The sequence below is a fragment of the Oncorhynchus masou genome, chromosome 15, assembly GCF_036934945.1.
Source record: "Oncorhynchus masou masou isolate Uvic2021 chromosome 15, UVic_Omas_1.1, whole genome shotgun sequence".
In the NCBI taxonomy this organism is placed as follows: domain Eukaryota; kingdom Metazoa; phylum Chordata; class Actinopteri; order Salmoniformes; family Salmonidae; genus Oncorhynchus; species Oncorhynchus masou.
The window spans coordinates 11,525,220-11,546,865 of record NC_088226.1 but is presented as its reverse complement, the minus strand read 5'-3'; the positions used below and the strand labels follow the sequence as shown (position 1 = coordinate 11,546,865).

Below are 21,646 nucleotides of genomic sequence, written 5' to 3'. Positions count from 1 at the left end.
TTGTGGTGGTATAGGGTATTGGGAGTGGTGGTGTAGGTAGGGTAGTGGTGGTGGTAGTGGCTGTGGTAGTGGTGGTAGTAGTGGTGGTGCAGGCTAGGGTAGTGGTGGTGGTCGTAGTGGTAGAGATGGTTATTGTGGTGTAGGGTAGTGGTAGTGGTGGTGAAGGGTAGTGACAGTGCCGGTGTCATGTCTTGTTATGTCTGTTCCTGTCCTTTCTCTTCATTCTCTCTCTCTGCTGGTCTTTTTAGGTTACCTTCTCTGTCTCTCATCCCTCAGCTGTTCTACATTTCTCCTAACTAGCTCATTCTCTCTTTCCCCACCTGTTCTCTCTTCCCCCTCTGATTAGGTCTCTATTTCTTTCTCTGTTCCTGCTACTTTCAGTGTCTGATTCTTGTTTGTGTTTTTTGATGCCAGAAGCAAGCTGTCGTCTCGTTTGCTTCCACCTTGTCCTGTCCTGTCGGAGTCTGCATGGCAGGTGCAACCTGCATTATACTACGTTCTTTTGTTCCATTGACTACGTTGGAAGAGGATTTATGCCATTCCTGTTTTTTATTAAAGAACTCTGTTTTCTGTTAAAACCGCGTTTGGGTCTTCACTCAAGTTCATAACAGCCGGTGTGGGTTGACATAGTGGTGGTGGTAGTGTATGGTAGTGGTAGTTGTGGTGTAAAGTAGTGGGAGTGGTGGTGATGGTGCTGGTGTTGGTAGTGGTAGTGTAAAAAAGTGGTAGTGGTGGTGTTGTAATGTAGTGGTAGAGGTAGGGGTAGTAGTATTGGTAGTGTAGGGTAGCGGTAATGGTGGTGGTGGGTAGTGGCCGTGGTAGAGTAGTGGTGGTGGAGGTGTAGGGTAGTGGTAGTGGTGGTGGTAGGGTAATGACAGTAGCGGCGTGGGTTGACATAGTGGTGGTGTAGAAGTAGTGGTAGTGTTAGTGGTAGAGATGGTGTAGGGTAGTGATAGTGGCAGTGTGGGTTGTCATACTGGTGGTGTAGGGTAGTGGTAGTGATGGTGGTAGTGGTGGTGTAGGGTAGTGGTAGTGTAGGGTCGTGGTCGTGGTGCTGGCAGTGTCGGGCAGTGGTCGTAGTAGTGGGGGTGTAGAGTAGTGGTAGGGGTAGTGGTGGTGATAGATATGGGTAGTGGTATTGGTAGTGTAGGGTGGTGGTGGTAGATTTGGGTAGTGGTATTGGTAGTGTAGGGTAGTGGTGGTGGTGGTGGTGTAGGGTATTGGGGGTGTAGGGTAGTGTATGGTAGTGGTCGTGGTGGTGGTAGTGTAGGGTAGCGGTAGTGGTAGGGGTAGTTATGGGTAGTAGTATTGGTAGTGTAGGGTAATGGTGGTGGTGGTGATGTAGAGTAGTGGTGGTGATGGTGGTAGTGGTGGGTAGTGGTATTTGTGGTGTAGGGTAGTGGTAGTGTAGAGTGGTGGTGGTAGTGGTGGTGTAGGGTAGTGCTAGTGTTGGTGGTAGTGGTGGTGTAGGATAGTGGTAGTGTTGGTGTAGGGTAGTGGTAGTGGTGATGTAGGGTAGTGGTAGTGATGGTGGTAGTGGTGGTGTAGGGTAGTGGTAGTGTTGGTGGTAGTCGTGGTGTAGGTTAGTGGTGGTGTAGGGTAGTGGTCGTGGTTGTGGTAGTGTCGGGCAGTGGTCGTGGTAATGGTAGTGTAGGGTAGTGGTTGTGGTAATGGTAGTGTAGGGTAGTGGTTGTGGTAGTGGCGGTGGTAGTGCAGGCTATTGATAGTGGTAGTGCTGGTGTAGGATAGTGGTAGTTTAGGCTAGTGGTAGTGGTGGTGTAGGGTAGTGGTAGTGGTATTGTAGTGTAGTGGAAGTGTAGGGTAGTGGTAGTGCTGATGTAGGGTAGTGGTAGTGGTGGTTTAGGGTAGTGGGGGTGTAGGGTAGTGTAGGGTAGTGGTCGTGGTGGTGGTGGTAGTGTCAGGCGGTGGTCGTGGTGGTGGTAGTGTAAGGTAGTGGTGATGTAGGGTAGTGTAGGGTAGTGGTCGTGGTGGTGGTAGTGTCGGGGGTGGTGGTCGTGGTAGTGTAGGGTTGTGGTGATGTAGGGTAGTGGTCGTGGTGGTGGTAGTGTAGGGTTGTGGTGATATAGGGTAGTGGTCGTGGTGGTGGTAGTGTAGGGTAGTGATAGTTGTGGTGTAGGGTACACGTAGTGTTGGTAGTAGTGGTGGTGTAGGGTAGTGGTAGTATAGGGTAGTGTATGGTAGTGGTTGCAGGGGTGGTAGTGGATGTGTAGAGTAATGGTTGTGGTGGTGTAGGGTAGTGGTGGTGTAGGGTAGTGGTCGTGGTGGTGTGGGTAGACATAGTGGTGGTGTAGGGTAGTTGTAGTGTTGGTGTAGGTTAGTGGTAGTGGTAGTGGTGGTGTAGGGTAGTGATCATGGTGGTGGTAGTGTTGGGTAGTGGTAGTGGTGGTGTAGGGTAGTGGTAGTGGTCGTGGTCGTGGTGGTTTAGGGTAGTGGTAGTGGTGGTGGTAGTTGTAGTGGTGGTGTAGGGTAGTGGTGGTGTAGGGTAGTGGTAGTGTAGGGTAGTGGTAGTGGTGGTGGTAGTTTTGGTGGTGTAGGGTAGTGGTCGTGGCAGTGTGGGTAGACATAGTGGTGGTGTGTAGTGTTAATGGTGGTGGTAGTGTATTTTAGTGGCAATGGGGGTTGTCGTGGTAGGGTAGTAGTAGTTGTGGTGGTAGTGTAGGGTAGTGGTAGTGGTGGTGTAGGGTAGTGGTGGTGGTAGTGGTAGAGGTGGTGTAGGGTAGTGGTAGTGATGGTCCAGAGTAGTGATAGTGGTGGTGCAGAGTAGTGATAGTGGTGGTGTGGGAGGTCACAGTGGTGGTGTAGGGTAGTGGTAGTGATGTGGTAGTGGTGGTGTAGGGTAGTGTAGGGTAGTGGTAGTGTTGGTGGTAGTGGTGGTGTAGGGTAGTGGTGGTTTAGGGTAGGGTAGTGGGGGTGTAGGGTAGTGGTCGTGGTAGTGTAGGGTGTTGGCTGTGGTAGTGGTGGTGGTAGTGGTGGTGCAGGTTAGTGGTAGTGGTACTGTTGGTGTAGGGTAGTGGTGGTGTAGGGTAGTGGTAGTGGTAGGGGTGGTGTAGGGTAGTGTAGGGTAGTGGTAGTGGTGGTGTAGGTTAGTGGTAGGGGTGGTGTAGGGTAGTGTAGGGTAGTGGTAGTGGTGGTGTAGGGTAGGGTAGTGGTCGTGGTAGTGGTAGTGGTAGTGTTGGTGTAGGTTGGTGGTAGTGGTGGCGTAGGGTAGTGGTCGTGGTGGTTGTAGTGTCGGGTAGTTGTAGTGGTAGTGGTTGAGGTGGTGTAGGGTAGTGGTAGTGCAGAGTTGTCATAGTGGTGGTGTAGGGTAGTGGTAGTGGTGGTGGTAGTGGTGGTGTAGGGTAGTGTAGGGTAGTGGTAGTGGTGGTGTAGTGGTGGTGTAGGGTAGTGGTGGTAGTGTAGTGGTGGTGTAGGTTAGTGGTAGTGGTAGGGGTGGTGTAGGGTAGTGGTAGTGGTGGTGTAGTGGTGGTGTAGGGTAGTGTCGGGTAGTGGTCGTGGTAGTGGTAGTGTTGGTGTAGGTTGGTGGTAGTGGTGGTGTAGGGTAGGGTAGTGGTCGTGGTAGTGTCGGGCAGTGGTTGTGGTGGTGTAGGGTAGTGGTAGTGGTGGTGCAGGCTCGATGTAGTGGTAGTGGTCGTGGTTGTGAAGGTGTAGGGTAGTGGTGGATGTAGTGGTAGTGGTCGTGAAGGTGTAGGGTAGTGGTGGATGTAGTGGTAGTGTAGGGTAGTGGTAGTGGAGGGCAGTGGTAGTGGTAGTGTAGGGTAGTGGTGGTGGTAGTGTAGGATAGTGGTAGTGGTGGTGGTAGCGTAGGATATTGGTAGTGGTGGTGTAGGGTAGTGGTGGTGGTAGTGATTGTGTAGGGTACAGGTAATGGTAGTGGTAGTTGTGGTGCTGGCTAGTGGTAGTGATGGTGTAGGGTTATGGTACTGGTAGAAGTGGTCGTACCTTGTTGGAGGCCATGTCACCGACGCTGCGGTGGGTCTGGATGGTCTCCAGCTGGTCCAGACACCAGTCTAACTCAGCCAGAGTCTCCCTTGCCATCTGCTGGTACGTCTCATCTACACACATACACAGGGGAGAAGAGGGTGGCATTAATGTGCTGTATGTATTATTATAACCAGTATTATCTCAGCATTGATATAATATAGTGTATCATAATATAATGGTCTGTGTAACGGTCATATTCTCTACATCTGTTCTCTTGAACTGTATCAGCCAAATTGCTACATTTGTAATTTCTTAGAATTGTTCAGTTGAGACTCCAGATTGACACTTATTTATTCAAATCATCTGCAGAATTAAATGCAGCCTATCAGTATCCATTATTGAGAAAGCCACAGGACATGGTGCTGCAAATTCTCCTATTAATATCTGTGCATTTTTATGAGTTTTTGAAAGCTTGAGTGCACACTACCAAAACACTGTGAGTTGTGTGCTAGTGTTCCCAATCAGTAGTGACGAAAGTTCATTTTCGCACACCTACCAGAGAGTGTTGCCTGGGGAACAGTGGGTTGGCTTGTCACTGGTGACCTCCTGTGGACAAATAGATAATTACATCATCAGAGGAAATGATAAAGAGTGCTCTCTAGTGGACTCTAAGAACATTACAGTTGTATTGGGCATAAATTGTGTAGCGTAACAACATATCACTGGAAATAGATAAGAAAAAATATTTAACCTCATCTGTATTATAGACAATACAATTAGTGAGGAATCATAAACTATTTGCATAGATCTGCATCGCAGTCTTTTGAAATATTGTTGTAGCCAACAATATTAAAAACAATGACTCCTTTAAGCGAGGCTCTCTCAGCTCTCAGCTGTCTCTTTCTCTACATGGAGGTTCAACTTGCAGTCTAGTGAGGGAGGATTCTGTTTGGAGCTGAGAGCATCATGCTCACTAATTATGGCTCTAGATAATTCCACGGTGCATTGTCACTGCTCATATTGACGTACTGCTAAAAAGCCTGCCAACTCATGCTCTGCCTGTTTCTTTCATTACAAATGAGGATATATTTAGCATTATTGACCACTTCTATCCTTGTGAATACCCAGTCAGTCAGGTAGTCAGGCAGTCAGTATGTCTGTCAGTCTGTCAGTCAGTCAGTCAGTCAGTCAGGTAGTCTTTCAGGTAGTCAGTCAGTCAGACTTCCACTGGGGACATGATGATCTCAGCAGAATACGATAAAGACACAACGTGATGAGAGTATTGCCACATTATAGCTTACTGATATGACACAGTTCTGACAAAATAGAAGGAAGAAATGTGATATTTACAGAAACTACATATGAAGAGTTTCATTCAAAAACACAAAATATCCATTTTCAGAAATGTTGGTAAATGAACTGTTATTGTTTAACGAAATTATGAAACAGATTGGTGTTTTTTCACTATCTAATCATGGCATTTGGTTGTTCAATGACAGACATGTATTTGTTTAAATCTATCACTTGATCGTTTCATTTCAGAGACAAATAATAATGTATTTTCTTTGCAAAATGCTATATATCCGCCTCATTCTCAGAGAAATAAGAGTACTGTTTGGTTTTACATAGTAAAATGTAACAAATAACTACATTTTTAAATAAATAAATGTACTTATGATACATTTCTGACATCAATATAATAAAAAATAACTATTCTAATAATTCAATACAGTAATATGATATCTGTATAAAAAACAAAACCCATTTGAGTCATTTGGCAGGTGCTCTTATCCAGAGTGACTTATATAGTAAGGCATTCATCTTAAGATACAGTAGCTACGTGAGACAACCACATATCAGAGTCAAATATACAGGACACAAACATTCCATTCCAGCTAAACAATGGATATATAGCATTTTGCAAAAGAAACACATTTTTATACACATCTAAAATCTGTTAAGAAAACATCTTGAGAACAGTAATATTTAACACACATGAAGGTACCCATAATGAATCATTCCGGATGAAAATAAAAACAAATGGGGAAAAATTGGTTGATATAGTGTTTTGGAAATAAACTTGTCATTATCCAGTGAGAATAAGGACCACAGTCACAATATAGACACAGTGAAGATGTCTTTCATGCTGCGATAGAGAAGAGAGATGTGACCACATTAAGAGGGGTTGAAAGGGTGACGTGGGAGACGGGATGCTACTGACTTGTTAGTGGGTGTCGTGACATTGGCGAGGATGGTGAAGTTGCTTCTTACAGTTCGTAGACTGGCCAACACCTGGGGGATGGACGGACGGTGGGTGGTGAGGGCGGCGGCGAGAGGGGCAGAGAGCGGAGCGAGACAAATTCACTACATACTCATTTTAGCACCTTTCTGGTTCTTTACTGCATGTTCTATCTATAGGTAGGCTGGGTGGAGTGTACGCTACTTCATCAACAAACTGCAGAGCTGGTGCTTACCTGAGCAAAAGGGGTGACTATGAGATCTTCTGCATGCCTGTAGAGAGAGAGAGAGAAAATGAACAAAGGAAGGAGATGACAGTAAAGTCAGCAGGATAGACGGAGCGTTATCGCTGAAGTGTAACCTCTATGACAGTTCACATTAACAGACACCGGATATATATGTGAACCAATGGTATCCATAGCCCTATCTGCATCTAAACCAAATATTTTGGGTTCAGACCAAAAAAGCATCTTTCTGAAATGGAAGCAGGTCAAGACAAATTACACAGCTGTGAAGTGAAAAATATTTTAGTATGAACATTAGCATAATACTGCCATAATCATAATAATCATAAATGCCAAGTCGGTTGACTGTGATTGTATCGTGAGTAATGTATGGTGTTGCAGAAATCTGGAATGTCAGTGAGGCTACTTTCACTCAGAGGGGTTATAACCATGTGGATTAGCCAAGGTGGTTTTGATGGCATGTGATGAACACAGGAAGTGGAGATTGTAAGGGGGTACATACTCACCAAACCAGGGTTCAAATAGCACAATACTTTAGCTGGACTTGATTGAGTTTGCCCGGCGCAATGGAACCAATGGAATAGTCTTATAAGTTGAAACCCCGCCCAGGTTTGATACTCACCCCTCACTGTTGATGGAGGAGTTGCGTGACATGGTCTTGGGGGACATGTCATAGTCAGAGTCTGATCGGTACAGGAAGGACTCCCTGCGCTCCCCGCGACTCCTGCACCCCTCTGTGGTAAAGGAGGGGTGCAGCCCCAGCACAGGACTCGCCTGCGAATCCATGGGGCTGCGGCCGGGCGAAGGACCATTCTCCGAGTCAAACCTGAAAGACAAAGTGAGAGAGACAAGAAAGTTGTCTGGATCAATGCTTCATTAAAGGCATTTCCCTGTGTTTTATATATATTTACACACTAAGAGGTTGGAATAAATCTGTGAATTTGTAAAAACTATGGTAATACCCTTTTAGTGTAAAAGCTGTTTAAAAAGACAGCCTGAAATTGCTTGTATGAGGAGTCGGGATTTCCTGCTTATTCTCTCCTGATTCCGTGAAACCTCCAACAGCGATTTTGGGAAAACCAGTGAATTTATTGAATGTTCCCGGAATTTTGCAACCATAGGTGGGAAGAAGTTTTGGCCTGCCTGGTGACATCACCAGATGGTAACTTAGGTAACAGACCAATAAGAAAGAGAGTTCCAAACCTCTCTGCCAATAACACCTGGTATTCCCCTTCCCACACAGACAAACAGACAGACAGTCCTAGCAAAATTCTTGCCTGAGAAATTGCTCTTTGCTAAGTAGCTATTTTTGTATGTTTTTGATCATTTTAATTTAAAACAATCTCACTAAGGTACTTATTGTTACCCAGAAATGAATTGATATTGAGATATTTAAAACAATATATATGGGGGATTGGAAACGATGCAGACAATTACGTTGATGGAAGCTACAATTTATCTGCGATATGAAAGCTGATCCACCATTAAATTAAATAAATGACTTTTTGAAGGAGAGAAAGACATGTATAAACAAGAGTTCAGCCCAGGACAGCTGATCTACATATATACACAAGAGCACCATAGCAATCTAGCGATACAGACAACCACATGACCCCAAACACAAGATTAGGAATAATCTCAAAGAGATCCAGTCAAACAGAAGCTTAGTGAGAGTTTATCCAAACTGTACACAGAAACATACTTCTTAGGTTTAGAGGGTGGCTTCTCTTTTTTGAACCATGAATGCTTCTACAGCTTCATCAAAAATGAAAAGCACATCATGGAGGGAGATATTGTGAAGCCACACACACACACACACACACACACACACACACACACACACACACACACACACACACACACACACACACACACACACACACACACACGGCCTATTAGCTGTGCATGGCTACTTGAACACCATGAATACCTGAGAGGAAGGTGAGACTGAGATGACCATTTGCGCTCTATACTGCGGTTGAGAATTCCTGTGTCCCCGAGTGGGGTCGTGATCAGGGGACACAGGTGAGTTAGCAGAGGTGACGTAGGGAGAGGTGGGGGTCAGGCTGGGCGTGGTAAAAACCTTGGGGGTCTCCCACAGATTCATCTGTCTTGTCAGCTTCCTCTGACTCATCTCTGGAAGCTCTGGGCACGACCGAGAGGACTGACGGAATAAACCACCATCCCTCCCTCCCTGCCTCCCTCCCACCAGAAAAAACTCTGTCTATCAAACTTTGTCTGCCACTGCCAACACTTCAACCTCTCAATCGGTCTGTCAGTCACTCTCCCTCCTACACCCCCCCCCCCGCGCCGCCTTGTTCCACGGTTCAGTAGCACAGCTCACGTCCCAGACAAAGAGAGTTCTGCACACACCAGCACAAAATCCTGCCAGTCAGAAAGCCCTTGATAACAGACCCTAATCCTATAGTTTTATTCCTGGTCCCAGTCCTGAGAGTCCACGTTCAGTTGAAGTCTTCCAGCTTTGATCCTGAAGCCCTGGAGTACTGCTGCATTGGCTCACTTCCTGTGTTCACCTCCACACCACTTTGTTCCCTGTTTCTCAGCAGCTTGTTCTTCCGGTGTAGGTTTGTTTTTGTTTATTCTGTCACTGAAGGGCGGCAGTGCAGCTGTAACCCCCAGCCTCTCAGCTATCAGCTATCAGCTATCAGCTATCTGAACAGGGCCACTCTCAGGGGAGGGCTTCTGATATTTCACTAGCTCAGCGCTCACTCTCTATCGCTCTATCCATATACTTTTCCTGTGTGTCCTCCCCGACCAGGCCCCTCAGTGACCCTGTGGCTGCCACTCTGCCCGGGCGTCTGACCGATGTCTCACTCACACCCACACCACCTGGAGGACACACCCACACCACCTGGAGGACACACCCACACCACCTGGAGGACACACCCACACCACCTGGAGGACATAGCGACGCCGGCCGGTCCGCTGCTCCGTTTCCTAATCTTTCTCTCTCCTTTTCTTCGCTTACTCTGCCTGTTGTTTTCCCCTTTACTTTCTTCACCTCCCCCTGCTTCAAGTGTGTGCTCTCTTTCTCTCTCCTTATCTCACTGCTCACCGTTTCTCTAGCAGCAACAGACCACCAGTATCGAGAGAGAGAAAGAGAAAGTGGATGAGGATGGAGAAAGGAGTCGAGGAGAAGAAGGAGGGAATGGCAGAGGAGGAGGAGTGACTCATGGCCTGTGGAAATGTTTACAAGAGCATGGATGATTTGTTTCCAAAACATTCTTTTTAAACATCAACAGCCAAGCCAACAGTCAAGCTTCTTGACCTTTGCAGTACCTAGAAAGACATAGGCCCACTGACCAAGTACAGAGCTACTACACAAACAGACCCCTACTCCAAGAAAATCATTTTGTGAAGTTTAAAATGTACTGTATCTGCATACACATCAGAGTGTGTGTGTGTTGTTCCTGACAAAAAGGAGAGACCAGAGAAGAGTTCATCTGCATGTATGCATGAACGCTTGTGTATGTGCATGTGTACAACAGTGAGTCTGTGTGTATGTGTTTGTTTTTTATGCTAACGTGAATCTTGTGTCATCCGTTTCTTTGTTTTTGCAGCAGCAGCAGCAGAGGTAACGGTGCATGAATTCTACATACCACTTGGCTGACAAGACAAGGCAGAGAGCAGAACACTATCCATAGAGCAGAACACTACAGAGATGAGATGCCTTGTCAACCACCCATTCTCTCTCTCTCTCTCTCTCTCTCTCTCTCTCTCTCTCTCTCTCTCTCTCTCTCTCTCTCCTCCCACACTGTCACTGTCTACTGTATTTCAAGACCCTTCCTTTCCCTTTCTGTCTCTCTCTTCCAGTGACTCACCACAGAATAATGAAGGAAAAAGAAGAAGGCACCAGCTGGATGGTAGAGGGGAGCTCAGCTCCCATTTGTTTGTGGGGCACAAGGGACCCGCCTGAGCATAGCCCTCTTAAGTCACTCGTGAACAGTCCTTTATGAAACACAGGCTATGAGAACATTGCTCTGATCTGACATCTCTGACTGCTGAAGGATTCCTACTCATTGTGATGAATGCAATTAAAAGCTGCATGGGGTCGATGCTTGTAAAAAGTCAATAATCATATTATCAATTATTAAGTAATAAAACTGGACACAACATTTCACAGTTTGGACACACCTACTCATTCAAGGATTCTTCTTTATTTCAATGTTTTTCTACATTGTATAATAATAGTGAAGACATCAAAACTATGAAATAACACATATGGAATCATGTAGTAACCAAAACAGTGTTAAACAAATGTAAATATGTTTTGGATTTTTAGATTCTTTAAAGTAGCCACCCTTTGTCTTGATGACAGCTTTGCACACTCTTGGCATTCTCTCAACCAGCTTCATGAGGAATGCTTTTCCAACAGTCTTGAAGGAGTTCCCACATATGCTGAGTACTTGTTGGCGGCTTTTCCTTCACTCTGCGGTCCAACTCATCTCAAACCATCCCAATTGGGTTGAGGCCGGGTGATTGTGGAGGCCAGGTCATCTGATGCAGAACTCCATCACTCACCTTCTTGGTCAGATAGCCCTTACACAGCCTGGAGATGTGTTGAGTCATTGTCCTCTTGAAAATCATATGATAGTCCCCCTAAGAGCAAACCAGATGGGATAGTGCATTGCTGCAGAATGCTGTGGTAGCCATGCTGGTTAAGTGTGCCTTGAATTCTAAATGAATCACCAACAGTGTCACCAGCAAAGCACCCCCACACCATCACACATCCTCCTCCATGCTTCACGGTGGAAACCACACATGTGGAGATCATCCATTCACCTACTCATCTCACAAAGACACAGCGGTTGGAACCAAAAATCTCAAATTTGGACTCATTAGACAAATTTCCACCAGTCTAATGTCCATTGCTCGTGTTTCTTGGCCCAAACAAGTCTCTTCTTCTTATTGGTGTCCTTTAGTAGTGGTTTCATTGCAGCAATTCGACCATGAAGGCCTGATTCACGCAGTCTCCTCTGAACAGTTGATGTTGAGATGTGTCTGTTACTTGAACTCTGTGAAGCATTTATTTGGGCTGCGATCTGAGGCTGGTAACTCTAATGAATTTATCCTCTGCAGCAGAGGTACCTCTGGGTCTTCCTTTCCTGTGGCGGTCCTCATGAGAGCCAGTTTCATCATAGCGCTTGATGGGTTTTCGCTACTGCACAAATGTACGTATTGACTGACCTTCATGTCTTAAAGTATAGATGGACTGTAATTTCTCTTTGCTTATTTGAGCTGTTAATATGGATTTGGTCTTTTACCAAATAGGGCTATCTTCTGTGTACCACCACTACCTTGTCACAACACAACTGATTGGCTCAAACACATTAAGAAGGAAAGAAATTCCACAAATGAACTTTTAACAAGGCACACCTGTTAATTAAAATGCATTCCAGGTGACTACCTCATGAAGCTGGCTGAGATAATGCCTAGAGTGTGCCAAGCTGTCATCAAGGCAAAGGATGGCTACTTTGAAGAATCTCAAATCTAAATCATATTTTGATTTGTTCCTAACACTTGTTTGGTTGATACATGATTCCATGTGTTATTTCATAGTTTTTATGTCTTCACTTTTACTCTACAATGTACAAAATAGCAAAAATAAAGAAAACCCCTTGAATGAGTGGATGTGTCTAAACTTTTGACTGGTACTGTACATGTATTTAAAAAAAATGTTTTATTAGTTACACTATTTTGATATTGGATTACTGCCCTGTTGGGAAGAGCTTGCAAGTTAAGCATTTCCCTGTACATGTGCAGGTGACAATAAAACTTGAACTTGATTCCAAGATGGGATGACTGTAGACAGCTACTCGCTCTTTCATTATGTGATAGCAGAACCCCTGGAGAGGATGAGTGTGGACAATGACATGATGATCAGAGGTCTCACAGGAAAAGGGATGTGTGCCAGCTGGGCGACTCCTTCCTTTGAAAGATAACAACCCTCACAGCTCAATGAGGAGAGCGAGCGAAAGAGGAGCTAGCTAATTAAAAAGGCAGTTTATCATGTAGCTCAGCTTCGTTTTTCTACTTCTTCCAGTGGCTAGTTGACGTAGCATAGCGTCAACACATCTCACACTAGACACAAGCACAGTAATGGACACAGCAACAAGATGGCAGTTGCTGCCAGTTCAAATTGCATGACTATTGGATATGTTGTTTTCATTGCCATGGGAAACCTATAAACCACCTTCATCGCTTGAGCAAATACTATAAAATGCTCAGCTCAATGGTATAATGGCTGAGTAGGGACCTTTGTACTGGCAGGTGCTGTAAACGGCTTGTCTTATTGAATTGATAAATCAAGATCATGTTCTATCTCGGCTTGTCTTTCAATGAATATTGCAGTGTATGCTGCTCCTTAACACTATGAGTATCTAAACCATTTCCCCTGCTCTGCTGCCATACTCCTAACCCTCCTCTCTATGCAACACATTTCTATAACAAAGAGAGAGAATTTGATTATATTCCACTAATAATGCCGCTTTGAAAGGCTTTGAAGCCTGAGTCAATGTGCTGATTAGTTTAATTAAAGGGGCAAGAAAGATTCACACTCTCAACCCATTCCAATGAACCCCCCTCCCATTGATTATATATTAGCAACACACCAGGCGCTTATGAGTGTGTATGTGTGCGATGAAGAGCTGCTTCTGTCTCTCTCCCTCTCTCCCTCTCTCCCTCTCTCCCTCTCTCTCTCCCTCTCTCCCTCTCTCCCTCTCTCCATCTCCTTCTCCTTCTCCTTGAGCTGCAGTTTGTCAAGTCCAGGCAGCCTGCATACAGCTCACATTCCCTTGTTGGGTGGGGAGGGATGGAGGGGAGCTGGAGCCTTCATTTATTAAAGTCACTTTCCAAAATCGATCCCTCTCATTCTGATCCTCTCTCTCCACAAGTTAATGATTAACCTTCCCCAACCACTTCATCCCTCATGCCTCCTCCTCCGCTGCCCAGGCCTACCCTCAGCCTGAATGGGGGATGAGTGATTTCCTGCCTCCGCTTCCTTTTCTGCCAAGCCAAGCACAGATGCTAATTTCCACGTGCAATGTCAATCTCTCTCTGTGCATTGCCTCACCAGGCATTTAGCACCTGCCTGATTGCTACATGCGTGGGGGGAGAGTGGAGGGAGGGAGAGAGGGGGAAAGGAAGGAAGGCCCCATCGTACAAACACAACTGTATTTATTGCTACGGTTGAATCCCGAACTGAATGTCGAAGCAGCTATCACTCTCTGTTGCAGCAGAGCAGGGGCATGTGTTTATATCAGGCTAGAATGCCCATCACCGACTCAACTCAAAGCACATTTCAAATGAGATGGCCAAGCCAACACCAACACACCCTCTCCTCTCACCACTTCTACCTGCCCCAGCATGCCCTCTGTTTCACACCAGTTCACGGTGCCATGACACAGACCTGCCTGCCCTGGCTGGGTTTTAAAGGCCAACATGTACACTGCTGCCCTGCCCAACTGCCTGAGCTCTGAGCCCTCTGAGGAGAGGAGAGTGTTGGCCTGGCTGGAGCCTGGCGCTGCGCCACCCTTGGATCAGGGAGGGCATCTGGCCGTCCCAGCCTCACACAGGGCAGAGGGATACTGCAATGCAAGTAGGGTGGTCGGGTGTAGAGGAGAGGGGGAGAGAAAGAGGGATAGAGTGAGAGAAAGAGAGAGAGGACAAGAGAAAAAGATAAAGAGAGTAGTTAAAGAGGAAGAGAGAGGGGATTCTCTCGACAGAGTGACAGGCTGGTCAGCTGGTCATCCCAGCGATGCCCTGACCGGCCAGCCGGCTCCATCTGAGACAGAGAGGGAGAGAGAGGACAGAGGGAGAGAGTTCAACCGTCCACTGTGCTGCATGCGGTCGGTCAGATAACAGCCAGAGGATTACAGAGCCATAATCCTGCCCACAGGGTCAGCGACACCATCCAGAGGGTCCTGACTCAGAGAGCTACTGTACTGGAGCCATATAGAGTTTTAGCAAGGCAGCAGGCAGGCACACACCTTTAAGCTTAAGGATGACATGCTGTAGTAGCTACAATTGATTCCTCAGACGATCAGTCGGCCGACTGACCCCGGCGGATAGTGGTGTCTTTCACTCAATCCAGCGATGCGCTCTAGTGGATATCCTCCATCCAATGCAGTGTGAAGCCACAGGCTCACTTCAGTGTGAAGGAACGATGGGTTCAAATACTATTCTAAATCTTTCAAATACTTTGAGCGTTTGCTTTAGCCTGCCAGGAGTGCCTGATGGACGGGGTCTGCAGCCTTTGCGACTATTCTATTAGTTCCATGGCACCAGACAAGCTCAATCCAACCCAGCTAAAGCATTTCATATAATTACAATACTACATAAATCCAGGTCTGCGAGATTAGCACCTGGCAGCACTCAGAATGTATAATGCATTGTACAAATCCAGTGGTTGTAAATTTAACAGATCCCATAACACTGTATTACACAAGCACACCGCCCCCAGCACCATGCTGTTCCTCCCCCTGTGTAGTCGTGTCTCTGTTGCCGTGTGGTTTTGTCCCGAACATCTGTATTCTCCCCCCAAGCCAACCGCATTAGCATCACCACATCAGTTACTCCAACTCTCTGAGGAACTTTGTCTAGGTAGAGAATAAATCAACAGAAAAATGACCGTCTATCTTCCATCCTTAACTCAACCTGAACTCAAGCCTGTCCAGGTCATCATCTGCACGTCACTGTGAAATATGCTTCCTTTTAACAGAACTTTGTCACAGTCGGATGAAATGACCATCGCATCATCAATCATGGTGACTGTTCCTCTTGTAATGGTAAACGATGTCTCAACTGTGACAGCGCCGTCAAAGTATTCACACCGCTTGACTATTTACACATTGTGTTGCATTACAGCCTGAATGTAGATTTTGTGTCACTGAATTTGTTAGATTTGGTGTCATTACACACAACACCCCATAATGCCAGTGGAATGTTTTGGGGCGGGGACAACCGAATAGAAAATGAAAAGTTGAAATGTCTAGAGTCGATAAGTATTCAACCACGTTGTTATGTCAAGCCGAAATAAGTTCAGGAGTACAAATGTGCTTAACAAGTTACATAATAAGTTGCACGGACTCATTCTGTACTCAATAATAGTGGTAACATTTTTTGGGACGACTACCCCACTCTGTACCCCAAACATTTACAGAGTTTAATGTTTGTGATATGAGAAAACTGAGGATGGATCAACAACATTGTAGTTCCTCCACAATACTAAAAGTGAAAAGAAGGAAGCCTGTACAGAATAACAAATATTCCAAAACATGCTTCCTGTTTGCAACAAGTTGGAAAATAAATGCATTTTTTGTCCTGAATACAAAGCGTTAAGTTTGGGGCAACTCCAACACAACACTTCACTGAGTACCACTCTTCATATTTTCAAGCATGGTGGTGGCTGCATCATGTTATGGGTATGCTTGTCACCGGCAAGGGAGTTTTGTTGGATAAAAATAAATGTAATACAGCTAAGCTCAGGAAAAATTCTATAGGAAAACCTGTTTCAGTCTGCTTTCCAACAGATACTGGGAGACTAATTGATCTTTCAGCAGTACAAGAACCTAAATCACAAGGCCAGATCTACACTGGAGCTACTTACCAAGAGGACTGTGAATGTTCCTGAGTGGCCAAGTTACAGTTCAGATTTAAATCTGCTTGATAATCTATGGCAAGACTTGAAAATTGCTGTCTAGCAATGATCAACAAACAACTTGACAGAGCTCTTAGAGACTTACCCAAAAAGACTCACAGTTGTAATCACTGCCAAATGTGTTTCTAACATGTATTGACTCAGGGGGTTGATCAAGACATCTTAGTGTTTTATTTTTCATTATTTTATCATAATTGTTCTTCTTTTTTTCTTCCACTGGCATTACAGAGTATTATGTGTAGATCGATGACAACAAATCCATTTGAATTCCAATTTGTAACAACAAAAATGTGGAAAAAGGGGTGTGAACTCTTTCTGAACTGTGAGTATGTTGGAGTAACCAATGTTAGAAACCATCTGTGAAAATAGGCAGCTACTGCATGTATAAATGACTCACCTACGTTCATTCGTCAATGGATGATGAATATGCATGTACACTCAACCAGCCCCATGACATCAGCTGTGCCATTATAATGACTATGGTGGGAAGCAACTATAAAGCACATTTGAACCTGCAGCCATTGAATTGAATCATCTCTATCCTATCTCACTGTAAGGCTACAAAACCCCCACTATTACCAGTATAAATGTACATCAGCAGCACTGCATAGCGCAGTCCTTCTGTGTTGTCGATCAGTGTTGGACCGTGTGTTTTTGTGCATGTGTGTGTTGGGTATATGTGTGTGTGTGTGTTGGGTATATGTGTGTGTGTTGGGTATATGTGTGTGTGTGTGTTGGGTATATGTGTGTGTGTGTGTGTGTTGGGTATATGTGTGTGTGTGTGTGTGTGTGTGTGTGTGTGTGTGTGTGTTGGGTATGTGTGTGTGTGTTGGGTGTATGTGTGTGTGTGTGTGTGTGTGTGTGTGTGTGTGTGTGTGTGTGTGTGTGTGTGTGTGTGTGTGTGTGTTGGGTATATGTGTGTGTGTGTGTTGGGTATGTGTGTGTGTGTTGGGTATATGTGTGTGGTGTGTGTTTTGGGTATATGTGTGTGTGTGTTGGGTATATGTGTGTGTGTGTTGGGTATATGTGTGTGTGTGTTGGGTATATGTGTGTGTGTGTGTTGGGTATATATATTGTGTGTGTGTGGGGTATATATTGTGTGTGTTGGGTATATGTGTGTGTGTGTGTTGGGTATATGTGTGTGTGTGTTGGGTATATGTATGTGTGTGTGTTGGGTATATGTGTGTGTGTGTGTGTTGGGTATATGTGTGTGTGTGTGTGTTGGATATATGTGTGTGTGTTGGGTATATGTGTGTGTGTGTTGGGTATATATTGTGTGTGTGTTGGGTATATGTGTGTGTGTGTATGTTGGGTATATGTGTGTGTGTGTGTGTGTGTGTGTGAGTGAGTTGTGTGTGAGTGTGTGTGAGTGGGTATATGTGTGTGTGTGTGTTGGGTATATGTGTGTGTGTGTTGGGTATATGTGTGTGTGTGTGTGTGTGTGTGTGTGTGTGTGTGTGTGTGTGTGTGTGTGTGTGTGTGTGTGTGTGTGTGTGTGTGTGTGTGTGTGTGTTGGGTATATGTGTGTGTGTTGGGTATATGTGTGTGTGTGTGTGTTGGGTATATGTGTGTGTGTTGGGTATATATTGTGTGTGTGTTGGGTATATATTGTGTGTGTGTTGGGTATATGTGAGTGTGTGTTGGGTATATGTGGGATGTGTGTGTGGGTATATATGTGTGTGTGTGTGTATATGTGTGGTGTATATATGTGTGTGTGTGGGGTATATATTGTGTGTGTGTGGGGTATATATTGTGTATGTGTGTGTGTTGGGCATATATATATGTGTGTGTGTGTGTGTGTGTGTGTGTGTGTGTGTGTGTGTGTGTGTGTGTGTGTGTGTTGGGTCTATGTGTGTGTGTGTGTGTTGGGTATATGTGTGTGTGTGTGTGTTGTGTGTATATGTGTGTGTGTGTTGTGTGTTGGGTTGGTATATGTGTGTGTGTGTGTGTGTGTGGGTATATATGTGTGTGTGTGTTGGGTATATGTGTTGTGTGTGTGTGGGTATATGTGTGTGTGTGTGTGGGTATATGTGTGTTGGGTATATGTGTGTGTGTGTGTGTGTGTGGGGTATATGTGTGTGTGTGTTGGGTATATGTGCGTGTGTGTGTGTTGTATATGTGTGTGTGTGTGTGTGTGGTATATGTGTGTGTGTGTGTGGTATATGTGTGTGTGTGTGTGTTGTGTGTGTGTGTGTGTGTGTGTGTGTGTGGGGTATATTGTGTGTGTGTGTGTGTGTGTGTGTGTGTTATATGTGTGTGTGTGTGTTGGGCATATATGTGTGTGTGTGTGTGTGTTGGCATTATATGTGTGTGTGTGTGTGTTGGGTATATGTGTGTGTGTGTTGGGTATATGTGTGTGTGTGTGTTGTGTGTGTGTGTTGGGTATATGTGTGTGTATGTATATGTGTGTGTGTGTGTGTGTGTGTGTTGGGTATATGTGTGTGTGTGTTGGGTATATGTGTGTGTGTGTGTTGGGTATATGTATGTGTGTGTGTGTGTGTGTTGGGATATGTGTGTGTGTGTGTGTTGGGTATATGTGTGTGTGTGGGTATATGTGTGTGTGTGTTGGGTATATTTGTGTGTGTGTTGGGTATATATTGTGTGTGTGTTGGGTATATGTGTGTGTATGTTGGGTATATGTGTGTGTGTGTGTTGTGTGTGTGTGAGTGAGTTGGGTATATGTGTGTGTGTGTGTGTGTGTGTGTTGGATATATGTGTGTGTGTGTGTTGGGTATATGTGTGTGTGTGTTGGGTATATGTGTGTGTGTGTGTTGGGTATATATTGTGTGTGTGTTGGGTATATGTGTGTGTATGTTGGGTATATATGTGTGTGTGTGTGTGTGTGTGTGTGTGTGTGTGTGTGTGTGTGTGTGTGTGTGTGTGTGTGTGTGTGTGTGTGTGTGTGTGTGTGTGTGTGTGTGTGTGTGTGTGTGTGTGTGTGTGTGTGTGTGTGTGACTTGGGTACATGTGTGTGTGTGTGTTGGGTATGTGTGTGTGTGTGTGTGACTTGGGTACATGTGTGTGTGTGTGTTGGGTATGTGTGTGTGTGTGTGTGTGTGTGTGTGTTGGGTATGTGTGTGTGTGTGTGTGACTTGGGTACATGTGTGTGTGTGTGTTGGGTATGTGTGTGTGTGTGTGTGTGTGTGTGTGTGTGTGTGTGTGTGTGTGTGTGTGTGTGTGTGTGTGTGTGTGTGTGTGTGTGTGTGTTGGGTATATATTGTGTATGTGTTGGGTAAATATTGTGTGTGTGTTGGGTATACAGTGCCTTGCGAAAGTATTCGGCCCCCATGAACTTTGCGACCTTTTGCCACATTTCAGGCTTCGAACATAAAGATAGAAACATAAAGATATAAAGATAGAAAACTGTATTTTTTTGTGAAGAATCAACAACAAGTGGGACACAATCATGAAGTGGAACGACATTTATTGGATATTTCAAGCTTTTTTAACAAATCAAAAACTGAAAATTTGGGCGTGCAAAATTATTCAGCCCCTTTACTTTCAGTGCAGCAAACTCTCTCCAGAAGTTCAGTGAGGATCTCTGAATGATCCAATGTTGACCTAAATGACTAATGATGAAAAATACAATCCACCTGTGTGTAATCAAGTCTCCGTATAAATGCACCTGCACTGTGATAGTCTCAGAGGTCCGTTAAAAGCGCAGAGAGCATCATGAAGAACAAGGAACACACCAGGCAGGTCCGAGATACTGTTGTGAAGAAGTTTAAAGCCGGATTTGGATACAAAAAGATTTCCCAAGCTTTAAACATCCCAAGGAGCACTGTGCAAGCGATAATATTGAAATGGAAGGAGTATCAGACCACTGCAAATCTACCAAGACCTGGCCATCCCTCTAAACTTTCAGCTCATACAAGGAGAAGACTGATCAGAGATGCAGCCAAAAGGCCCATGATCACTCTGGATGAACTGCAGAGATCTACAGCTGAGGTGGGAGACTCTGTCCATAGGACAACAATCAGTCGTATATTGCACAAATCTGGCCTTTATGGAAGAGTGGCAAGAAGAAAGCCATTTCTTAAAGATATCCATAAAAAGTGTTGTTTAATGTTTGCCACAAGCCACCTGGGAGACACACCAAACATGTGGAAGAAGGTGTTCTGGTCAGATGAAACCAAAATTGAACTTTTTGGCAACAATGCAAAACGTTATGTTTGGCGTAAAAGCAACACAGCTCATCACCCTGACCACACCATCCCCACTGTCAAACATGGTGGTGGCAGCATCATGGTTTGGGCCTGCTTTTCTTCAGCAGGGACATGGAAGATGGTTAAAATTGATGGGAAGATGGATGGAGCCAAATACAGGACCATTCTGGAAGAAAACCTGATGGAGTCTGCAAAAGACCTGAGACTGGGACGGAGATTTGTCTTCCAACAAGACAATGATCCAAAACATAAAGCAAAATCTACAATGGAATGGTTGAAAAATAAACATATCCAGGTGTTAGAATGGCCAAGTCAAAGTCCAGACCTGAATCCAATCGAGAATCTGTGGAAAGAACTGAAAACTGCTGTTCACAAATGCTCTCCATCCAACCTCACTGAGCTCGAGCTGTTTTGCAAGGAGGAATGGGAAAAAATTTCAGTCTCTCGATGTGCAAAACTAATAGAGACTTTGTTTGAAGCCTGAAATGTGGCAAAAGGTCGCAAAGTTCAAGGGGGCCGAATACTTTCGCAAGGCACTGTATATTGTGTGTGTGTTGGGTATATATGTGTGTGTGTGTTGGGTATATGTGTGTGTGTGTGTTGGGTATATGTGTGTGTGTGTGTGTGTTGGATATATGTGTGTGTGTTGGGTATATGTGTGTGTATGTTGGGTATATGTGTGTGTATGTTGGGTATATGTGTGTGTGTGTGTGTGTGTGTGTGTGTGTGTGTGTGTGTGTGTGTGTGTGTGTGTGTGTGTGTGTGTGTGTGTGTGTGTGTGTGTGTGTGTGTAGCTCTGGCCCTCAGTCTACTGAATCAGTGTCCCAGCCAGTGGGTCCCAGGAGGCCCGGCCCCATGCTGCCTTTAACCTGACTAATTACAGCTGGCTGACACACCCACCACAGTTATTAGACACTCTCCCTCTCCTGCTATCTCTCCTCCCTCTCTCTCTTTCACACAGTCCTCCGCTCTCTCTACTAAAGCTTCCTAACCTTTTTTTATGTAAATTATCCCTGTGGAACCAGGGGCTGTTTAGTGTAAAAGGGAAACTGTTTAAAACTGTGCCTCAAACATACACATATTTTAGCCAGCATTACTGAACTGGAATGTCAGGGGGAGCCTGAACAAGTGTTTGGTTTAATGAGGGTTGTCTTCTTCAGAGAGAGCGAGAGCGAGAGCAAGAGCGAGAGAGAGAGAGAGAGAGAGAGAGAGAGAGAGAGAGGGGGGAGGAGAGAGAGAGAGAGGGTGAGAGAGGAGAGAGAAACCGAGAGAGAGAGGGGGAGAGAGAAGGAGAGCAGCGTGTCTCTGTGTTTGGTGTGTTTGGGGAGAGGAGCGGGGTTACCATTGTGCCTTGTTGTTTTGGAGCCTCAGTTAAA

At 45.1% G+C, this 21,646-nt stretch overlaps 1 protein-coding gene across 2 annotated transcripts in view; it reads right to left on the bottom strand.

Moving 5' to 3' along the window:
* Positions 1-21,646, bottom strand: part of pde4a (phosphodiesterase 4A, cAMP-specific) — a 77,319-nt gene that overhangs the window by 24,873 nt on the left and 30,800 nt on the right. Inside the window, exons 1-6 of one of the 2 annotated variants that reach the window (XM_064988193.1) lie at positions 8,356-8,726; positions 7,048-7,251; positions 6,417-6,453; positions 6,164-6,234; positions 4,499-4,548; positions 3,961-4,073 (exon numbers count right to left, since the gene is read on the bottom strand). In XM_064988193.1, coding sequence (XP_064844265.1) covers positions 3,961-4,073; positions 4,499-4,548; positions 6,164-6,234; positions 6,417-6,453; positions 7,048-7,211 — 435 coding nt within the window. In that variant the 5' untranslated portion in view covers positions 7,212-7,251; positions 8,356-8,726. Of the gene's footprint in view, positions 1-3,960; positions 4,074-4,498; positions 4,549-6,163; positions 6,235-6,416; positions 6,454-7,047; positions 7,252-8,355; positions 8,727-21,646 lie in introns of those variants that run through there. The other variant, XM_064988196.1, reaches the window with a different exon arrangement.